At 45.6% G+C, this 17,474-nt stretch overlaps 1 protein-coding gene across 1 annotated transcript; it reads left to right on the forward strand.

Annotated features, from left to right (window-relative positions):
* The first annotated feature begins 448 nt into the window (after nucleotides 1–448).
* LOC309336779 (uncharacterized protein) lies at nucleotides 449–11,799 on the forward strand. The gene is made up of 6 exons (XM_081853098.1): nucleotides 449–542; nucleotides 2,004–2,421; nucleotides 2,585–2,666; nucleotides 3,264–3,346; nucleotides 4,693–4,819; nucleotides 8,389–11,799. Exons 2-6 carry the CDS (start codon nucleotides 2,023–2,025, stop codon nucleotides 9,450–9,452), a joined length of 1,755 nt encoding a protein of 584 aa, XP_081709224.1. The 5' UTR covers nucleotides 449–542; nucleotides 2,004–2,022; the 3' UTR covers nucleotides 9,453–11,799.
* Nucleotides 11,800–17,474: the final 5,675 nt, after the last annotated feature.

Raw genomic sequence — 17,474 nt, forward strand, 5'->3', positions numbered from 1 at the left:
CAGGCCAGAAGGGGGCGAAGAAGAAACACACATATATACAGAGGGCAAACCAAGGTTTAATGTGCTGAGATAAGACAATAGGCACACAAACACAAACCACAGTTCCTCGTGATTGTTTTGCAGGGGTTAAATGTGCTTTGGATGTATTTGGAGTGCACGGAGAGATGCAGAGGGAGCTGATCCTGCTGCTTGGCGGTCTCTCTCCCCCTAGAGGTTTTCCCCATAGCTTGTCACCTTTAAAAAAAAAAAAGCAATGTCCAGCATTGAACTCGTGGGCTTCTGCCTGCAAAGAGCTGCTGCCCTGCCTCTTGCGTTACAGGCAGCCCCTCTCGCCTTTTTGGCCTTTTAAGGGTTAAAGCGAACCGAACCGGATTCCCAGAGCGGAAGGGAATAGGGCGGGAGATAAGGGGGGGGGTTTGCAGAGTCCTCCAGGAGGAAAGCCCCTCCCTCCCAAGCCCCTCCCTGCCTGGCTTTTCCCCGGGGGGAGGAACGTGGTCTTTGTCTCTCCCAGCGCTGCACTGGGGGGACCCTTCTGGGAGCCGGTGAGTTGCTGTTCCCCCTTTCTTTTGTGCATTTGGGCGAAGGAGAGGGTGCAAAGGGGACCTGATCCAGCCAGGATGCCCCCCAACCACGGAGGGCAGCCTTTTTCTCTCCCTCTGTGCAAAGGCAGGAGATGCGTTTTGAAATATTGCAGGGAGGGGAGCATTTAAAGTTGATCTCGGTGCAAGTGTATCTCCATCTGAGCTTTGATTAGATTTCGTAGCCCCTTCCCATTAAGCAGGCAGTGGCTTTACCAAGGCTTCTGGAGGACACGCATGTGCCCATTCAGACGTGCAATGGCTGTGAGACGGAGAGGATCATTTGAGACTGAATACAAAGCCCTAATGAGAACTATTGGAGGTCTAGTAATCAGAAGAATCAAATGGCTGTAGTGGGGGAGGAGAAGTAATGGAGGGAGCCCCCCCCCCCCAACCTGCAAAGAACCATAATTCACAGATTCCCCTGTTTGGGGGGGGGGAAGCTGGATGGTTAACTGCTTAGCAAGGGAAGGCAGGTTGGTGGTGACCATTTATTTTACTGCACCTTTTATGTCTCCTTTCTGAAGCCTTAGCCTGAGAGATGCTACCAGTTACATGTGGACACCACTGAGCAAGGTGGACCAGTGGTTTGATTGGTCATTTCTGCCCTTTAGGATTAACCTCATCTTGGGCTACAGAGGCCATATTCTGTGCCCTCATGCTGTCCTTGGCTATTGTATCTCCAATTGAGCTTTGATTAGATTTAGTGGCCCCTCCCCGTTAATCAAGCAGTGGCTTTACCAAGGGTTCTGGAGACACCATTCAGATGTGCAACTCCTGTGAGACAGAGAGGATGATGTGAGACCGAATACAAAGCACTGCTCAGAACTATTGGAGGGCTAATAATCAGAGGACTCAAATGCAGGAGAGAGTCAGACTGAAAGTAAACATACCTTTGCAGTGTTTATTGGAGACCCAGTCAGATGGGTGGGGTACAAATAATAAAATCATTGTTATTTTTAATGGGAGAGAAGAAATGGATTCCCACAGATTCCCAGCTATATTTTTTGTTGTTTTAAGGAGTGCTGTAACAAAAGCCTGGGAAGAAATCATCTCCTCATCCCCTGTGCTTCAATTGCTACATCCCAGTTATGCAGCCAAATACAGAACACTGACCAGTTTGCCAGCCTTAACAAATAGCAGCAAAACTGCCTTTCTTTCTGTATGCTTTGAGTAATGCTGGTTTAGACAGTGGCCTGCGTATTTTGTCTTGTTCCTTTTAGGAGAGCTAGAGACTCCTGCTGCACTGCTATAATCTGGCCCTGGTTCTAGCAAAACTCATCCAGGCTCGCTTGGAGAATATTTTCCCTTTCCTGGCAGTGTAGCAATCCCGTAACAATGTCTTTGTTTTGTAGGGGTTGTTATCAGCTCTAATTAGGACAGACTGAAATTGACCTAAGACAGGAATTCTTTTGGACCTCTTAGAAGCTACCTTGGAGCAGAGATGGAAGAGCAAAACTCAGCTGGCCCTGAAACAGGAAGAGGCCACAGTACCACCAAGCCTGGGAGCTCTGGAGTATTCTGGAAGGTCCTGGGTGAGGATACCCTCAGTTCAGCTGTGCAGCGGCAGCAGTTCAGGCATTTCTGCTACCACGAAGCCAAAGGACCCCGAGAGGTTTGCAACCAACTCCATCATCTTTGCCGCCAGTGGCTGAAGCCAGAGCAACACACAAAGAATCAGATCCTGGACCAGGTGATCCTGGAGCAGTTCCTGGCTGTCCTCCCCCCGGAGATGCAGAGCTGGGTGAGGGAGTGTGGAGCGGAGACCAGTTCCCAAGCGGTGGCCCTGGCTGAAGGTTACCTCCTGAGCCAGACAGAGGACAGGAGGTGGAAACAGCAACAGGTGAGAATGTTTCACCATAATGGTTCCCAAGGCATTCGGAATGTGAGGGAGGGTATCTCAAAATTCCCAACATTTTTTGGAAAGCATCCAGATGAAGGTTGTCCAAAAACCTCTGCCCTTCCTTCTCCTCGATCTCTGTTTTGACTCCTTATTACTGTTTCAGGGACAGGATCTGCTTGCAAAAATGGACACTGATTTCCCTGAGATGGAGATGATTCCATTGGACAGCAGACAGGGGCCACTAGGTAAGGACGGTTGGGATGTATCTCAGTTTGGTCTCTCTCTGTTGAGTGTGAAATAAATCTAGTGACTCTTTTAGTCTTTGGTGGCAGACGAGACTCCCCTGCAGCCTTTTTCACTGCTCCCAATTCCCCTTAGGTGCTTTTACATAACTGATACACAGAATGGGTATAAACATACAGTGGTGCCCCGCAAGACGAATGCCTCGCAAGACGGAAAACCCGCTAGACAAAAGGGTTTTCCGTTTTTGGAGGCGCTTCGCTAAACGAATTTCTCTATGGGGTTGCTTCGCAAGACGAAAAAATCTTGCGAGTTCCCGCATTTCCCCCCCGCTTAACAGCTGTTCCGCTGATAAGCCGCTTCTCAGCTGATCGCTAAAAGCCGCTAGACCGCTAATAGCGCTAATCCGCTAAGCTGTCAATGGGCTTGCTTCGCAAGACGAAAAAACCGCTAGACGAAGAGAATCGCGGAACGGATTAATTTCGTCTGGCGAGGCACCACTGTATGTATTTATAAAGACCCATTGGTAGATAAATGTTTATCACATAACCCCTGAAACAAGGAAGTGCTCCTGGCTCCCCACCACATTTTTTCCCTCGCAGGTGACTGGATAATGCTGGCAGAACCTCCTCAGCCATCTCCTCTTCACAGTGGAGGGGAAGCAGCTTCTGTGGCACTGGAACAGGTAGGGGTGGCAGGTCAGTGGGGAAAAAGAGGCTGGGGGCATCCAGCATATCTCTGTCCCCTCCTCACCTCCCTGGGCCTGAATGAATCTCTCTCTCACTTTGCTTCTTGGAAGCCTGTCCTCAATAAAGTCTTTGAAGGCCGCTCAGGGAAGGTTTCAATCAAAAGAAGAATGATCAGCCCCCTCAACTTAACTAGGCCTTTAGATGGATCTAGAACAGCGGTGTCCAAACTTTTTTCAAAGAGGGCCAGATTTGATGAAGTGAAGGACCATGAGGGCCCACCAAAGTTGTTGAGGTTTTTTTTAGGATTAAGTCCCCAAAACGGACTTTGGACATGCCTGAGCTAGAATCATCTGGTTGTAGTAGTACATTCATACCTTGGTTCCCGAATGGCTTAGTTGCTGAACAAATTGGCTCCTGAACGCTGCAAACCCGGAAGTAAGTGTTCCGGTTTGCGAACGTTTTTCAGTAGCCCAACATCCAACGTGGCTTCCACTTGAGTGCAGCCAATCAGAAGCTGTGCCTTGGTTTTTGAACGGTTTTGGGAGTCAAATGGACTTCCCGAATGGATTAAGTTCGAGAACCAAAATACCACTGTATTTATAAATTCAAAAAAGGCTTAATACTAAAGTAGATTTTTAAGAAGCTAACAAAGAATAGTAATAGTGCCACTGTATTCTGCTCTGGTCAGACCTCACCTGGAGTACTGTGTCCAGTTCTGGGCACCACAGTTCAAGAAGGACACTGACAAACTGGAACGTGTCCAGAGGAGGGCAACCAAAATGGTCAAAGGCCTGGAAACGATGCCTTACCTTATGAGGAACGGCTAAGGGAGCTGGGCATGTTTAGCCTGGAGAAGAGGAGGTTAAGGGGTGATACAATAGCCATGTTCAAATATATAAAAGGATGTCACATAGAGGAGGGAGAAAGGTTGTTTTCTGCTGCTCCAGAGAAGCGGACACGGAGCAGTGGTTCCAAACTACAAGAAAGAAGATTCCACCTAAACATTAGGAAGAACTTCCTGACAGTAAGAGCCGTTCGACAGTGGAATTTGCTGCCAAGGAGTGTGGTGGAGTCTCCTTCTTTGGAGGTCTTTAAGCAGAGGATTGACGACCATATGTCAGGAGTGCTCTGATGGTGTTTCCTGCTTGGCAGGGGGTTGGACTCGATGGCCCTTGTGGTCTCTTCCAACTCTATGATTCTATGAAAGAAGAAGAGGCAGTTACACAAAGATAAAACACCCATTGTTGAAATACATAATTCCCATTAAAACCTTACAGTAAACACCCATAATTAAAAAGTGCCAAAAATGGTCCAATCAGGAAAGGCTTCTTTTTTCTTGTAGAGTCCAGCATCCTTCGAGGATGTGGCTGTGCATTTCACAGATGAGGAATGGGCACTGTTGGATCCTGACCAGAGAGCTCTGCATACAGAAGTCATGGAGGAGACCTGTGGAATCTTTGCCTCTTTTGGTAAGGCTCCCAGTCGCTTGATAGTATCTGTTATGAATTATCAGTTGTTATCCACGATCAATTGCTGATAAAAGTGATGAATCCCTATATTCTGATGTGGTTCAACGGTGTCACCTGCAACATCAGGGATTCTTTTTTTTATATATAAATAATGTTTATTAGTTTTCAGCTACAAAAAAACCAACTATATGCCGCATTGCATCAGTGCCAAATTACAATTGCAATTCAATTATAATTAAACAGCCAATTACATATACATATTTTGTATGACTTCCCGCATATTAGATTTCAGGGTGCAGTATTTTTGTTTTCATTCTGCTTACAAAGGGTTATTTAATCCAATTGCATTTATTCTTAATCATAGTCCTTTATCCACAGCTACAATGTTTTTAACTTCCATTCGTATTGAAACATTAATAATTTATATTTCTGCAAGAAACATTCTGTAATCTTTCTATTTCCTGTGCGTGAGGTTTGTTTTATATTTATATTAATTTATTTTGTTTTGCCCATATTGTTTCTTCATTCTATTTAGCCTTCGTCCTGCACAGCTCAGCCACTTCCGGTCTTTCTTTCTCCCTTTGTCTGAAAAACATGAGGCTGTAATTGCCATACACCATATTTATTTCATTCTAGGAACAGAGATAGTCTGGTGCCCTGCCAAAGCATTGGCAAGCCCCCATTTTCTCTTTTTCCTTTAATCATACGCGGTAATGATCTGGCATTCCGCCAAGCCTTGGCAAGTCTTCAAAGACCCCTCTGAGCTAGCGATGCAGTGAGAAATAAATCCTTTTTAATGATTTGAATCCATATCCAGTTTCTCACACAGTTCAATTTTGCACTGTCATCCATAAATAAACTCCCATTTTCTTTGATCTTTTCCTGCCTTCTATTATTTTTTTAGCAGTCGGTGTGGGTTTATGTAATCATTTATGTAACAAATAAAATATATATATATAGAAGGGGTAAAGGCTCCCCCCCCCCCCGCACATACCATCTTTTACAACGAAGGAAATTTTTCTTTCCAGTTCAAATATTTACATCCTTGTAGCCATTTCATTTTAGCAGATGGTAATCTTGTCCTATCCAGCCAAGCACACGTCTGTAAATTAGTCTGAATTTTACTCTAATAAACAGAAGAGCCTCTGCATCTTGATGGCCGCATCAGAGGATTACTGATAGGCGAAGTGCTTTTTGCACCCAGCGTCTCCCTGCTCCTGCATTCCATATAGGAGCGAAAGTCAGATATCAAGACAATCTCCAAGTGAAGCTCACTTCCCCTTGGGGGGAGCTTACAAGGACAATTATCCTCAAATCATCTTTGTTTATCCTTCGCAAACGATCTCCACTAATGTGGGAGCGGCAGCCATTAAGACAAATGAGCACCGGAAGTGAGAACATCAGGGATTCTAACCCTTTCTAGGATCTTTCCTGTTTTTGATGTCATGCAGACAAGATTTAGGACTAAGAAGTGTGACTCATGTTTTTAAAAGCATTGCATGTTAATATATCATAAGCGTAAATGTCTCCAACAAAGATTAATTAACTAGCAGTGGCATAGCGTGGGGGGTGCAGGGGGGGCCGGCCGCAACATCTGGGGGGGGCTCTCGCCGCCTCCGGAGTAGCCGAAGAGCCTCTGGCACAGGCTGTAGCAGAGCCCCATGTCTCGCGGAACCGACAAGCTGTGCGCGCGTCCGGGCTGAAGGCGTCCGGCAGGCAGCGGCTCTCAGCGCTCGCTGCGGTCCCCTCATCCTCACAGCCCCGCCGCCGCTGCTGCTGCTGTTGCATTTTCCTCGCCTCTCTGCCCTCCTCCTCCTCCTCCAGGCAAGCGGCGTCGTTTGGGCAGCAGCACCAGCGGCAACTCGCCTCAGATCACCTGACACGGACCCGCTGCCGCCGTGGCTACCTTGCCGTAAATACCCCAGCCCAGGCAGCAGCAAGAAGAAGCTGACAGCGGTGGCAGGTTAGGGGTTAGGGGCGCAAATTACTTGCCTTGCCCCGGGTTAGGGGGTGCAAATTACCGTATTTTTCGCTCTATAACACGCACCTGACCATAACACGCACATTGTTTTTAGAGGAGGAAAACAAGGGAAAAAACATTCTGAATGAAACAGTGGATGTGTCATTTTTGGGCTTCATGCTGTGGCCACAGACATGTGATCTGATGGTGAATTTGGGGTGACCCAATGCCAAAATCCTGAGAATTCCTGTGGATCCATGCTTTGTAACCACGTTTTTGCACCATTGCAGCCCCAGGCAACAGTGGGTGCGTGATTTTTTTGGTGCAGGCTGTAGCCATGGACATGCTATGTGATCTGATGGTGAATTTGGGGTGACCCAATGCAAAGATCCTGAGAATCCCTGTGGATCCATGCTTTGTAACCACGTTTTTGCACCATTGCAGCCCCAGGCAACAGTGGGTACGTGTTTTTTTTGGTGCAGGCTGTAGCCATGGACATGCTATGTGATCTGATGGTGAATTTGGGGTGACCCAATGCAAAGATCCTGAGAATCCCTGTGGATCCATGCTTTGTAACCACGTTTTTGCACCATTGCAGCCCCAGGCAACAGTGGGTACGTGATTTTTTTGGTGCAGGCTGTAGCCATGGACATGCTATGTGATCTGATGGTGAATTTGGGGTGACCCAATGCAAAGATCCTGAGGATCCATGTGGATCTATGCTTTGTAACCACATTTTAAGTGGGGAGCGAAGGAAAAACAAAGAAGGGACATTAGAGGGGTGTGCAGAGAAGCAGCTGGCTAAGAATGCAGGAGAGGGATTTAACGGGTTGGAGGAAAGAAAGGCAAAAGTTTTCCCCCACCCAAGCCAGCCAGCCATCTCTCTCTCTCTCTCTCTCTCTCTCTCTCTCTCTATCTCTCTATCTCTCTATCTCTCTATCTCTCCCTCCCTCCCTCCCTCCCTCCCTCCCTCCCCCCTCTCTCTCCCTTCCCCTCCCCCCCTCTTTCCCTTCCCCCTCTCTCTCCCTCTCCCCCAGCAGCACCGGAGCTTGCCTGGAGGGGAGGGGCTTTCCCTGCTCTTTGTTCCGTTTCAGCAAACACAGCAACGAAACAGAGGAGGGTGGGCAGTAAGACCCTGAGGCAGAATGCAGGAAAGCACCCGCTTCCTCTTTTCAGTTTTCCCTTCTCTGTGAAGCGCCACGATTTGATTTTTGCCTGGCGATTTGATTTTTGCCTGATTTTTCGGCTCCAGGGACCACACATTCGCTCTATAACACGCACAGACATTTCCCCTTCCTTTTTAGGAGAAAAAATCTGCGTGTTATAGAGGGAAAAATACGGTACTTGCCTTGCCCCGGGTGCTGACAACCCACGCTACACTGCTGTTAACTAGGTTGCTGTATACACAAGTTGGTCTAGTGCTTCTCCTAATTAGAGTTGAGAAGTTACTAAAACCTTCCAAAATGCATATCATTTGGGAGTGTAAGATGTGCCCCCCCATCTAAGTCCCTTCAGTTTTTCCTTAGCTGTCAAACGTTAATTGCATTTTTTCATAATGCGAGGCTCCATTTATTACTAAGGCTCTAATCAGTTTCTGTCTTCAATTTAGATCGTGGAGAATTGGAAAGCAGAAATAAGAGAAACTGCTATGAAATCTATACAGTGGGGGAGCCATATAAATATTGGGAGTGTGGAGAGAGCTTCAGTCAGAGCTCCCTTCAAATAATTCATACAGGGGAGAAACAATTTCAGTGTTTGGAATGTGGAAAGAACTTCATTCGGAGCGATCATCTCACTTCCCATCAAAGAATTCACACAGGTGAGAGACCATATCAATGCTTGGAATGTGGAAAAAGCTTCAGGTTGAAACATAATCTCACTTCCCACCAAAGAATTCATACCGGGAGGAAACCGTATCAGTGCTCAGAATGTGGAGAGAGCTTCCGCTGGAAGAGAAGTCTCACTTCCCATCAAGGAATTCATACAGGGGAGAAACCATACGAATGTTTAGAATGTGGAAAAAGCTTCAGTCGGAGACACCATCTCACTTCCCACCAAATGATTCACAGTGGGGAGAAGCCCTATCAGTGCTTGGAATGTGGGAAATGCTTCAGCCAGAGTTCACATCTCACGACCCATCAAATAATTCACAGCAAGGAGAAACCATTTCACTGCTTGGAATGTGGAAAGAACTTCAGTCGGAGCAGCCATCTCATCCTCCATCAAATGATTCATACAGGAGAAAAACCATATCAGTGCTTGGAATGTGGAAAGAACTTCCGATGGAAGGAAAGCCTCACTTCCCATCAAAGAATTCACACCGGGGAGAAGCCATATCAGTGCTTGGAATGTGGAAAGTGCTTCAGTCGGAGCAGCAGTCTCTGTTACCATCAAAGAATTCACACAGGGGAGAAGCCATATCAGTGTTTGGAGTGTGGGAAGAATTTCAGTCAGACCTCCCATCTGTATTCCCATCAAAGGATTCACACAGAGGAGAAACAATTTCAGTGCTTGGAATGTGGTAAAACCTTCAACTTTAAGAAAAACCTCACTTCCCATCTAAGAACTCACACAGGGCAGAAACAATATAAATGCTTGGAATGTGGAAAGTGCTTCAAAGACAGTGAGAGTCTCAGTTCCCATCAAAAAAGTCATACAGGGGAGAAACCATAAAATCAGTGACAACTGAGGGTCACTGGTGTAGCTTGGCTACTTAAGAAGTCACAGTGGCACTGCTAACCTGTTTCTCCCCATTCTTCCTTGCAAAGTTACTTAAGCATTGCAGTTGAACAAATACTGTGCATCTAACAAACTGGAAACTGGTTCAGAAAGACTGGTCTCTGCCATCACTGCTGATTCACTGCTAGGACAAAAGTTGTGTTGCCTCCACCTGTACTGTTTCTCTGCCTGTTGCCTTCCTCTGCAAAGAAAGAGTGGACATGTAAAGATGTCGGTTGTATAAATGCTCAGCAGCTAACTAAAGTATTTTACCTTGGTTCAGAATCGCTGTCAGAATTCCTGGAGTTGGTTCATGCCACGATAGTATTGATGTATGTACATTGATAGGTAGTCTACATGTGAAGGGGACGCGGGTGGCGCTGTGGGTTAAACCACAGAGCCCAGGACTTGCCGATCAGAAGGTCGGCGATTCGAATCCCCGCGACGGGGTGAGCTCCTGTTGCTCCATCCCTGCTCCTGCCAACCTAGCAGTTCAAAAGCACGTCAAAGTGCAAATAGATAAATAGGGACCGCTCCGGCAGGAAGGTAAACAGCGTTTCCGTGCGCTTCTCTGGTTCACCAGAAGCGGCTTAGTCCTGCTGGCCACATGACCCAGAAGCTGTACCCCAGCTCCCTTGGCCTATAAAGCGAGATGAGCGCCGCAGCCCCAGAGTTGGCCACGAGTGGACCTGATGGCCAGGGGTCCCTTTACCTTTAATACATGTGAAGAGATTTCAAAAGAGTGTGTGAAAGGATATTGTTAGGAGACCAGTAATATAAAGAAGACATGATGCTTCCAGTTCTGATAATGCAGGCATGCTTTTAGTCCAGTGGACTCTGTTGGGGTAGCCGGGCATAGGAAGGGGTTCCTCCGTGAATATCAAACACAAGGTGATCACAAGTGCAAGGTCAAATGAACCAGTTACGGTGGTAACAACTTGGAGGCCTCACTATATCTGTGAATAATGTATGTCAACTCGTTCAGTTGTACAGTGGTGTTGTATCTTGGTTAGTTGGTGTTTGTTAGAGCAACAGTGATACCTTGTCTCTGTATATACAGTGGTGCCTCGCAAGACGAAAATAATCCGTTCCGCGAGTCTCTTTGTCTAGCGGTTTTTTCGTCTTGCGAAGCAACCCTATTAGCAGCTTAGCGGATTAGCGCTATTAGCGGCTTAGCGGCTGTTAAAGGCTTTGCGGCTAAGAGGCTATTAGCGGCTTAGCGGCTTGGAAAAAGGGGGGGAAAGCGAAAAAAATCGCAAGACTCGCAAGACGTTTTTGCCTTGCGAAGCAAGCCCATAGGGAAATTCGTCTTGCGAAGCGCATCGAAAAACGGAAAACCCTTTCGTCTAGCGGGTTTTTCGTCTTGCGAGGCATTCGTCTTGCGGGGCACCACTGTACTTGCATCTGAAAAGCCTACAAACTGGAACTTACTTTTCCATGCTTAAATTGTCCCAGAGCTGTTTGCTGAACCTATTACTTTTACAACATTAAAAGATTTGGACCTTACTCTGCTTCTGTGTGGTGCCTCAAGCAAGATCCACACTTCCACATCAGATTCGCAACAGCCTCCAGTCCGTGGGTTCCACAGCTGCTACTGTTATTCTGACGGAATAAAAGCTGTCTTAAAACACTGGAGTGGTTAATTGGAGAAAAATCCACTTCAGATTGGCATATCTCTGCACATTGGCAGCTATCCCATTACTTGAACTATTGTTTAAAGGGACATACTAGACTACTGAGCTTGGAAGCTTGGGGGCTGCTGTTCCTCTTAAGTAGGCACCAGAGAAAGAAAGCATCTTATTGATTCTATTAGAAACATCAGAAGCCCTTCATCAGAAGACTCCATGAGAGGTCCAGATGGTGAAAACATAAGAATGGGCATTTTATGTGGTGGCTGCCTGTTTGTGGAATGCTCTTCCCAAGGAGGATCGCTTGGCGCCTTTTAGGGTTGCCATATGTCCTCTTTTTCCAGGATACGTCCTCTTTCTCATGGGTATGTAAAATGAGAGTCGTCATAGAGATCTACAGTTAAAAGTAGAAGTCGGCAAATGTGTCCTCTTTCTTGATCTTCAAAATATGGCAACCCTAGAGCCTTCATTACATATCTTTAAGCTCCTGGCGAAAATGTTTCTCTTCAATCAGGCTAATGGTCTATGGTCTTTTAAATGTGTTTGTGTGAGGGGGATAATTTTGTTTTCATTAAGTGTTTTGTGTTCTCATTTTGTATTTTTATGTTGTGAACCAGTCTGTGACCTTCTGATGAAGGGTTGTATACAAATTTAATAAACAATAGTGATAACAACAACAATACAGTGGTGCCTCGCAAGACGAAAAGAATCCGTTCCGCGATTCTCTTCGTCTAGCGGTTTTTTCATCTTGCGAAGCAAACCCATTGATGGCTTAGCAGATTAGCGCTATTAGTGGCTTAGCGGCTTTTAGCGGCTTATCAGTTTAGCGGATCAGCTGATAAGCGGCTTAGCGGCTTAGAAAAAGGGGGAGGAAAAAAAAGTCGGAAAAACTCGCAAGACATTTCATCTTGCGAAGCAAGCCCATAGAGAAATTTGTTTTGCGAAGCGCCTCCAAAACGGAAAACCCTTTCGTCTAGCGGGTTTTTCGTCTTGCGAGGCATTCGTCTTGTGGGGCACCACTGTAATAATACTGTGCCATGGTCTTTGGATAAAGGGCAGTATACTAAATGAATGAATGAATGAATAAAATAAATCTTCAAACCTTTCCCAAGGGACTGTCACAGAGAAGAATGAATAAATTTATATTTGGAGCATACACTTTATTTAATACTGTTAAGTTGTTGGCAAAAAAACCAGACTAGCATCTGAGGTAGTATCTATATTCACAGGCAAACTATAACTCAGCTACAAATATTTTACGGGAAAATTTATTCAACTGAGTGTATTTCAGGAGCTCCTTAAGCCAATATATTGAAAACTAAAAAAAAGAGAGGCAGCAACTCCTTTTCCATAGCTAAAAGAGAAACCCCAAGAAACTAGAAAAAGGACAAGCACATCTTGCAGTTTCATCTGGCAGGGTAATTCCAATTCATTCCTCTAGAACCTATCAAGCTAATGAAGCAATTTAAATTATTTAGTTATTTCAAAACTAGATATTTAGAAGGAACAGCTGCCCCTGTAAATTCTTCCACATACAGGGGCCTCTACATCTAGGCCTTATCGCTAGCAGGGGAAGTGGGGAACATTTTGAATCCTCATGAAAAAAACTCCAGAGGGAATTAGTGTTTATACACTTATTTGACTGTGGTCCTGCAGGGGCTGTTGCTTTGGAATAATAATAATATTTATTATTTATACCCCGCCCATTTGGCTGGGTTTCCCCAGCCACTCTGGGTGGCTTCCATAAAAACATTAAAATACAATGATTCATCAAACTTTAAAAGCTTCCCTGAACAGGTGTCTTCTAAAAGTCAGATAGTTCTTTCTTTCCTTGACATCTGATGGGAGAGCTTTCCACAGGGAGGGAGCCACCACTGAGAAGGCCCTCTCCCTGGTTCCCTGTAACTTGGCTTCTTGCAATGTGGGAACCGCCAGCCCTCGGTGCTGGACTTCAGTGTCCAGCAGAACAATGGGGCTGGAGACGCTCCTTCAGGTACACTGGAGAAAATCCCCTGACCCTCCAAGGCCTCCAGAGAGGGGGGGGGGCAAGAGATAATTGTTTGGATCCTTCAATTCTAGTGCTTTTCTGGAAGAGAGCGGAAGGGAAAAGGTGGAGAAAATCCACTAGATCAGGGTTTCAAAAAACTTGTGTCTCCATCTGTTTTCTTTCGGACTACAATCCCCATCAACCCTGACCACTGGTCCTGTTAGCTAGGGATGATGCGACTTGTAGTCTAAAAACAGATGGAGACCCATGTGTGTGGGGGGGGGAGCTGCTGTCATGAGCTTGTCCTGCATTCGAGTAGGACCCTGGCAGAGACACATGCCCAACTGGCATGTTCTCTCCCTCCTGGTTGTTCGGGAGCTTCAGAAGCTTTCTTCTGCCCAAACATCACATCGGCACACTTAGGCATCTGCAGAGTTTGTGCAGTCCGTGTAACAGAACTCAGCAACTCAGCATTTTGGCTAATCTACTTTACTTACATATTAACACACACGGAGCACTGCAACATGACTCCCTCTCTAGAGTCAGACAGCAAAGAGAGAACAAAGGACAATACAGTGGTACCTCGGGTTAAGTACTTAATTCGTTCCGGAGGTCCGTTCTTAACCTGAAACTGTTCTTAACCTGAAGCACCACTTTAGCTAATGGGGCCTCGCGTTGCTGGAGCACAATTTCTGTTCTCATCCTGAAGCAAAGTTCTTAACCTGAAGCACTATTTCTGGGTTAGCGGAGTCTGTAACCTGAAGCGTATGTAACCCGAGGTACCACTGTAGTCCCACTTCGCAGAACACAGTAACACAAACATCCTGTCTCTGTCACTTCCCACTCTGTGGAGTCAAAACATACATCGTCATGTGACAGACAAAATTCCCATGACTGCAATCATGGAGCAGGAATTCTAACAGCTGCTCTAGGACTGAGGAGAAGTGCCCAAAGAGAAACAATTGGGGAATTGTTAAGATTTCCCCAACAGACATCTCGCCATCTTCCCCCTTAGCAAGTCTGATAGCTGGCTCCACGATGACAGGAGAAGAGCAGATGCCCAGCCTCTGCATTATAGACAGCCCTTCTCGCCTTTTGGCTTTGTAAGGGTTAAAGCGAACCGATTTGCATTCCTAGAGAGGAAGGGGACCAGGAGGGGAGGAGTGCAGAGTCCTCCAGGAGAGAAAGCCCTTCCCTCCCAAGCTGGCTTTTGTCTCTCCCAGCGCTGCATTGGGGGGACCCTTCTGGGAGCCGGTGAGTTGTTCCCCCTTTATTTTGTGCATTTGGGCGAAGGGGAGTCCCAGGGCTGCAGGAAGGAGAGGGTGCAAAGGAGACCTGATCCATCCAGGATGCTCCCCCAAACAGGGAGGGCAGCCTTTTTCTCTCCCTCTGTGCAAAAGCAGGAGATGCTATTTGAAATATTGCGGGGAGGGGAGGATTAAAAGTTGCTCCCGGTACAAGTGTATCTCCAGTTGAATTTTAATTTGAATTAACATCCCCTCCCCGTTAATCAGGCAGAGGTGTTACCAAGGCTTCTGGTTGGCAGACATGTGCCCATTCGGAGGTGTGCAACTCCTGAGTGATGGAGAGGATCATTTGGGAGTGAATACAAAGCACTGCTGAGAATCATTGGAGGTTTAATCATCAGAGGAATCAGTTGAAGGAGAGAGTATTTAAATGTCTTTTTAAAAATTTTAAAATTCAAAATCGAATGGCTGTAACACAGAGCATCTCCCCATGCTTAGTGCTATGTACCACTCAGATATTTTGCACCAAAAGTGAGAACACCCAACCTTGAAAAAGAGCAGCACATATTGTTTCTGTTCCGTTTCACATTTTAAACCTACTTTACTCCTGCTTCATTTTGCTCATTAACTGTCTTGGTCCAATCACTAATGCGCTGCTCAACCTACCTCACATTGCTATTGCACACATCTGACAGTCCCTCGTTGTTTTCAAATGTGTGGGAAAAGGGGAGGAGTCAGGCTGAGTTCTCTGGCATTGTAATAAGGAGCCTGTTTCATATCTCAGGGTGAGAAGGGGAAGTGAAGAGGTTGTGAGATCCATCTATAAGGACGCTGAGATCCAGTAGTAATTCTTGGCCTACGTTTTGAGAAATGCTGGCATAGAAGGTAGTCTGCATATTTTTGCTTTTTAAGTTTCCTTCTAGGAGAGCTGGAGACTCCTACTGCACCACTATAATCTGGCCCTGGGTTCTAGCGAAACTCATCCAGGCCTGCTCGGATAATATTTTCCCTTTCCTGACAGTGTAGCAATCCCGTAACACAGCAGTATCTTTGTTTTGTAGGGGTTGGCATCACTTCTAATTAGGACAGACTGAAATTGACAGAAGACCAAGGAACTCCTTTGGACATCTTGGAGGCTTTCTTGGGGCACAGATGGATGAGCAAAACTCAGCTGGCCCTGAAGCAGGCAGAGGCTGCAGTGCCATCAAACCAGGGAACTCTGGAGTATGCTGGAAAAACTCAGTGCAGGAGGTCCTAGGTGAGGATACCCTCATTTCAGATGTGCAGCGACAGCAGTTCAGACATTTCTGCTACCACGAAGCCAAAGGACCCCGAGAGGTTTGCAACCAACTCCATCATCTTTGCCGCCAGTGGCTGAAGCCAGAGCAACACACAAAGAATCAGATCCTGGACCAGGTGATCCTGGAGCAGTTCCTGGCTGTCCTCCCCCCGGAGATGCAGAGCTGGGTGAGGGAGTGTGGGGCAGAGACCAGCTCCCAGGCAGTGGCCCTGGCTGAAGGTTTCCTCCTGAGCCAGGCAGAGGACAGGAAGCAGGAACAGCAACAGGTGAGAGTGTTTCACTGTGATGGCTCCAAAGGCATTCAGAATGTGAGGGAGGGTATCTCAAAATTCTCTGCTACTATCCCAACATTTTTTGGAAAGCATCCAGATGAAGGGTGTCCAAAAACCGCTGTCCTTCCTTCTCCTCGATCTCTGTTTTGACTCCTTTTTTAATAAATATTTATTAAGGTTTCCAATTTAATACAAACATAAATACCACAAAAAAGAAACAAATAATACACAAAAAAGAAAATACAGGAATATCAAAAAGACACAATTTAAAACAAAACAAAACAAATATAATTCCCATCACTTATTTCCGTTACCTTATGTCTTGGACCTCCTCTCACCTCCCCCTTTTGTATTCCAGATCAAATCTTATTTCAGCAAATTCTTATTATAACTTAATATAAATTATTTTAGCTTATTACTCAGCCTTTGCATTACAGCTGGTAACCACTTAATTTCAGTCCAACATCATTCTAGCATTCATTAATTTTGCAATATTTCTGTAAATAGTCTTTAAATTTCCTCCAGTCCTCTTCTGCCATCTCTTTTCCCTGGTCTCGGATTCTGCCGGTCATTTCTGCCAATCCCATGTAATCGATCATCTTCATCTGCCATTCTTTCAGAGTGGGTAAATCTTGGGTCTTCCAATATTTTGCGATGAGAATTCTTGCTGTAGTTGTCGCATACATAAAGAAAGTTCTGTCCTTCTTTGGCACCAATTGGCCGACCATGCCTAGGAGGAAGGCCTCTGTTTTTTTTCAAGAAGGTATACTTAAATACCTTTTTCATTTCATTATAAATCATTTCCCAGAAAGCCTTAATCCTTGGGCATGTCCACCAAAGGTGAAAGAATGTACCTTCAGTCTCCTTACATTTCCAACATTTGTTATTGGGCAAGTGATATATTTTTGCAAGCTTGACTGGGGTCATGTACCACCTATAAATCATTTTCATAATATTCTCTTTTAAGGCATTACATGCCGTAAACTTTAAACCGGTGGTCCATAACTGTTCCCAGTCAGCAAACATAATATTGTGTCCAACATCTTGTGCCCATTTAATCATAGCTGACTTCACCGTTTCGTCCTGAGTATTCCATTTCAGCAGCAAATTATACATCTTTGACAAATTCTTTGTTTTAGGTTCTAACAATTCTGTTTATAATTTCGATTTTTCCACCTGGAATCCAATTTTTTTATCCAATCTGTTTTGACTCCTTATTACTGTTTCAGGGACAGGATCTGCTTGCAAAAATGGACACTGATTTCCCTGAGATGGAGATGATTCCATTGGACAGCAAACAGAGGCCACTAGGTAAGGACGGTGGGGAAGTATCTCAGTTTGGTCTCCCTCTGTTGCGTGTGAAATAAATCTAGGGGCTCTTCGAATATTTGGCAGCAGATGAGACTTCCCTGCAGCCTTTTTCACTGCTCCCAATTTCCCTTACATGTTTTTACACAGCTGATAGTGTATATAGAATGTATATATTTGTAAATGTTCAAAATATTTTTTAAAGGCCCATTGGGAGCTAAATGTTTATCACTTC

The sequence above is a fragment of the Podarcis erhardii genome (genome assembly GCF_964252035.2).
Source record: "Podarcis erhardii genome assembly, chromosome: 2".
In the NCBI taxonomy this organism is placed as follows: domain Eukaryota; kingdom Metazoa; phylum Chordata; class Lepidosauria; order Squamata; family Lacertidae; genus Podarcis; species Podarcis erhardii.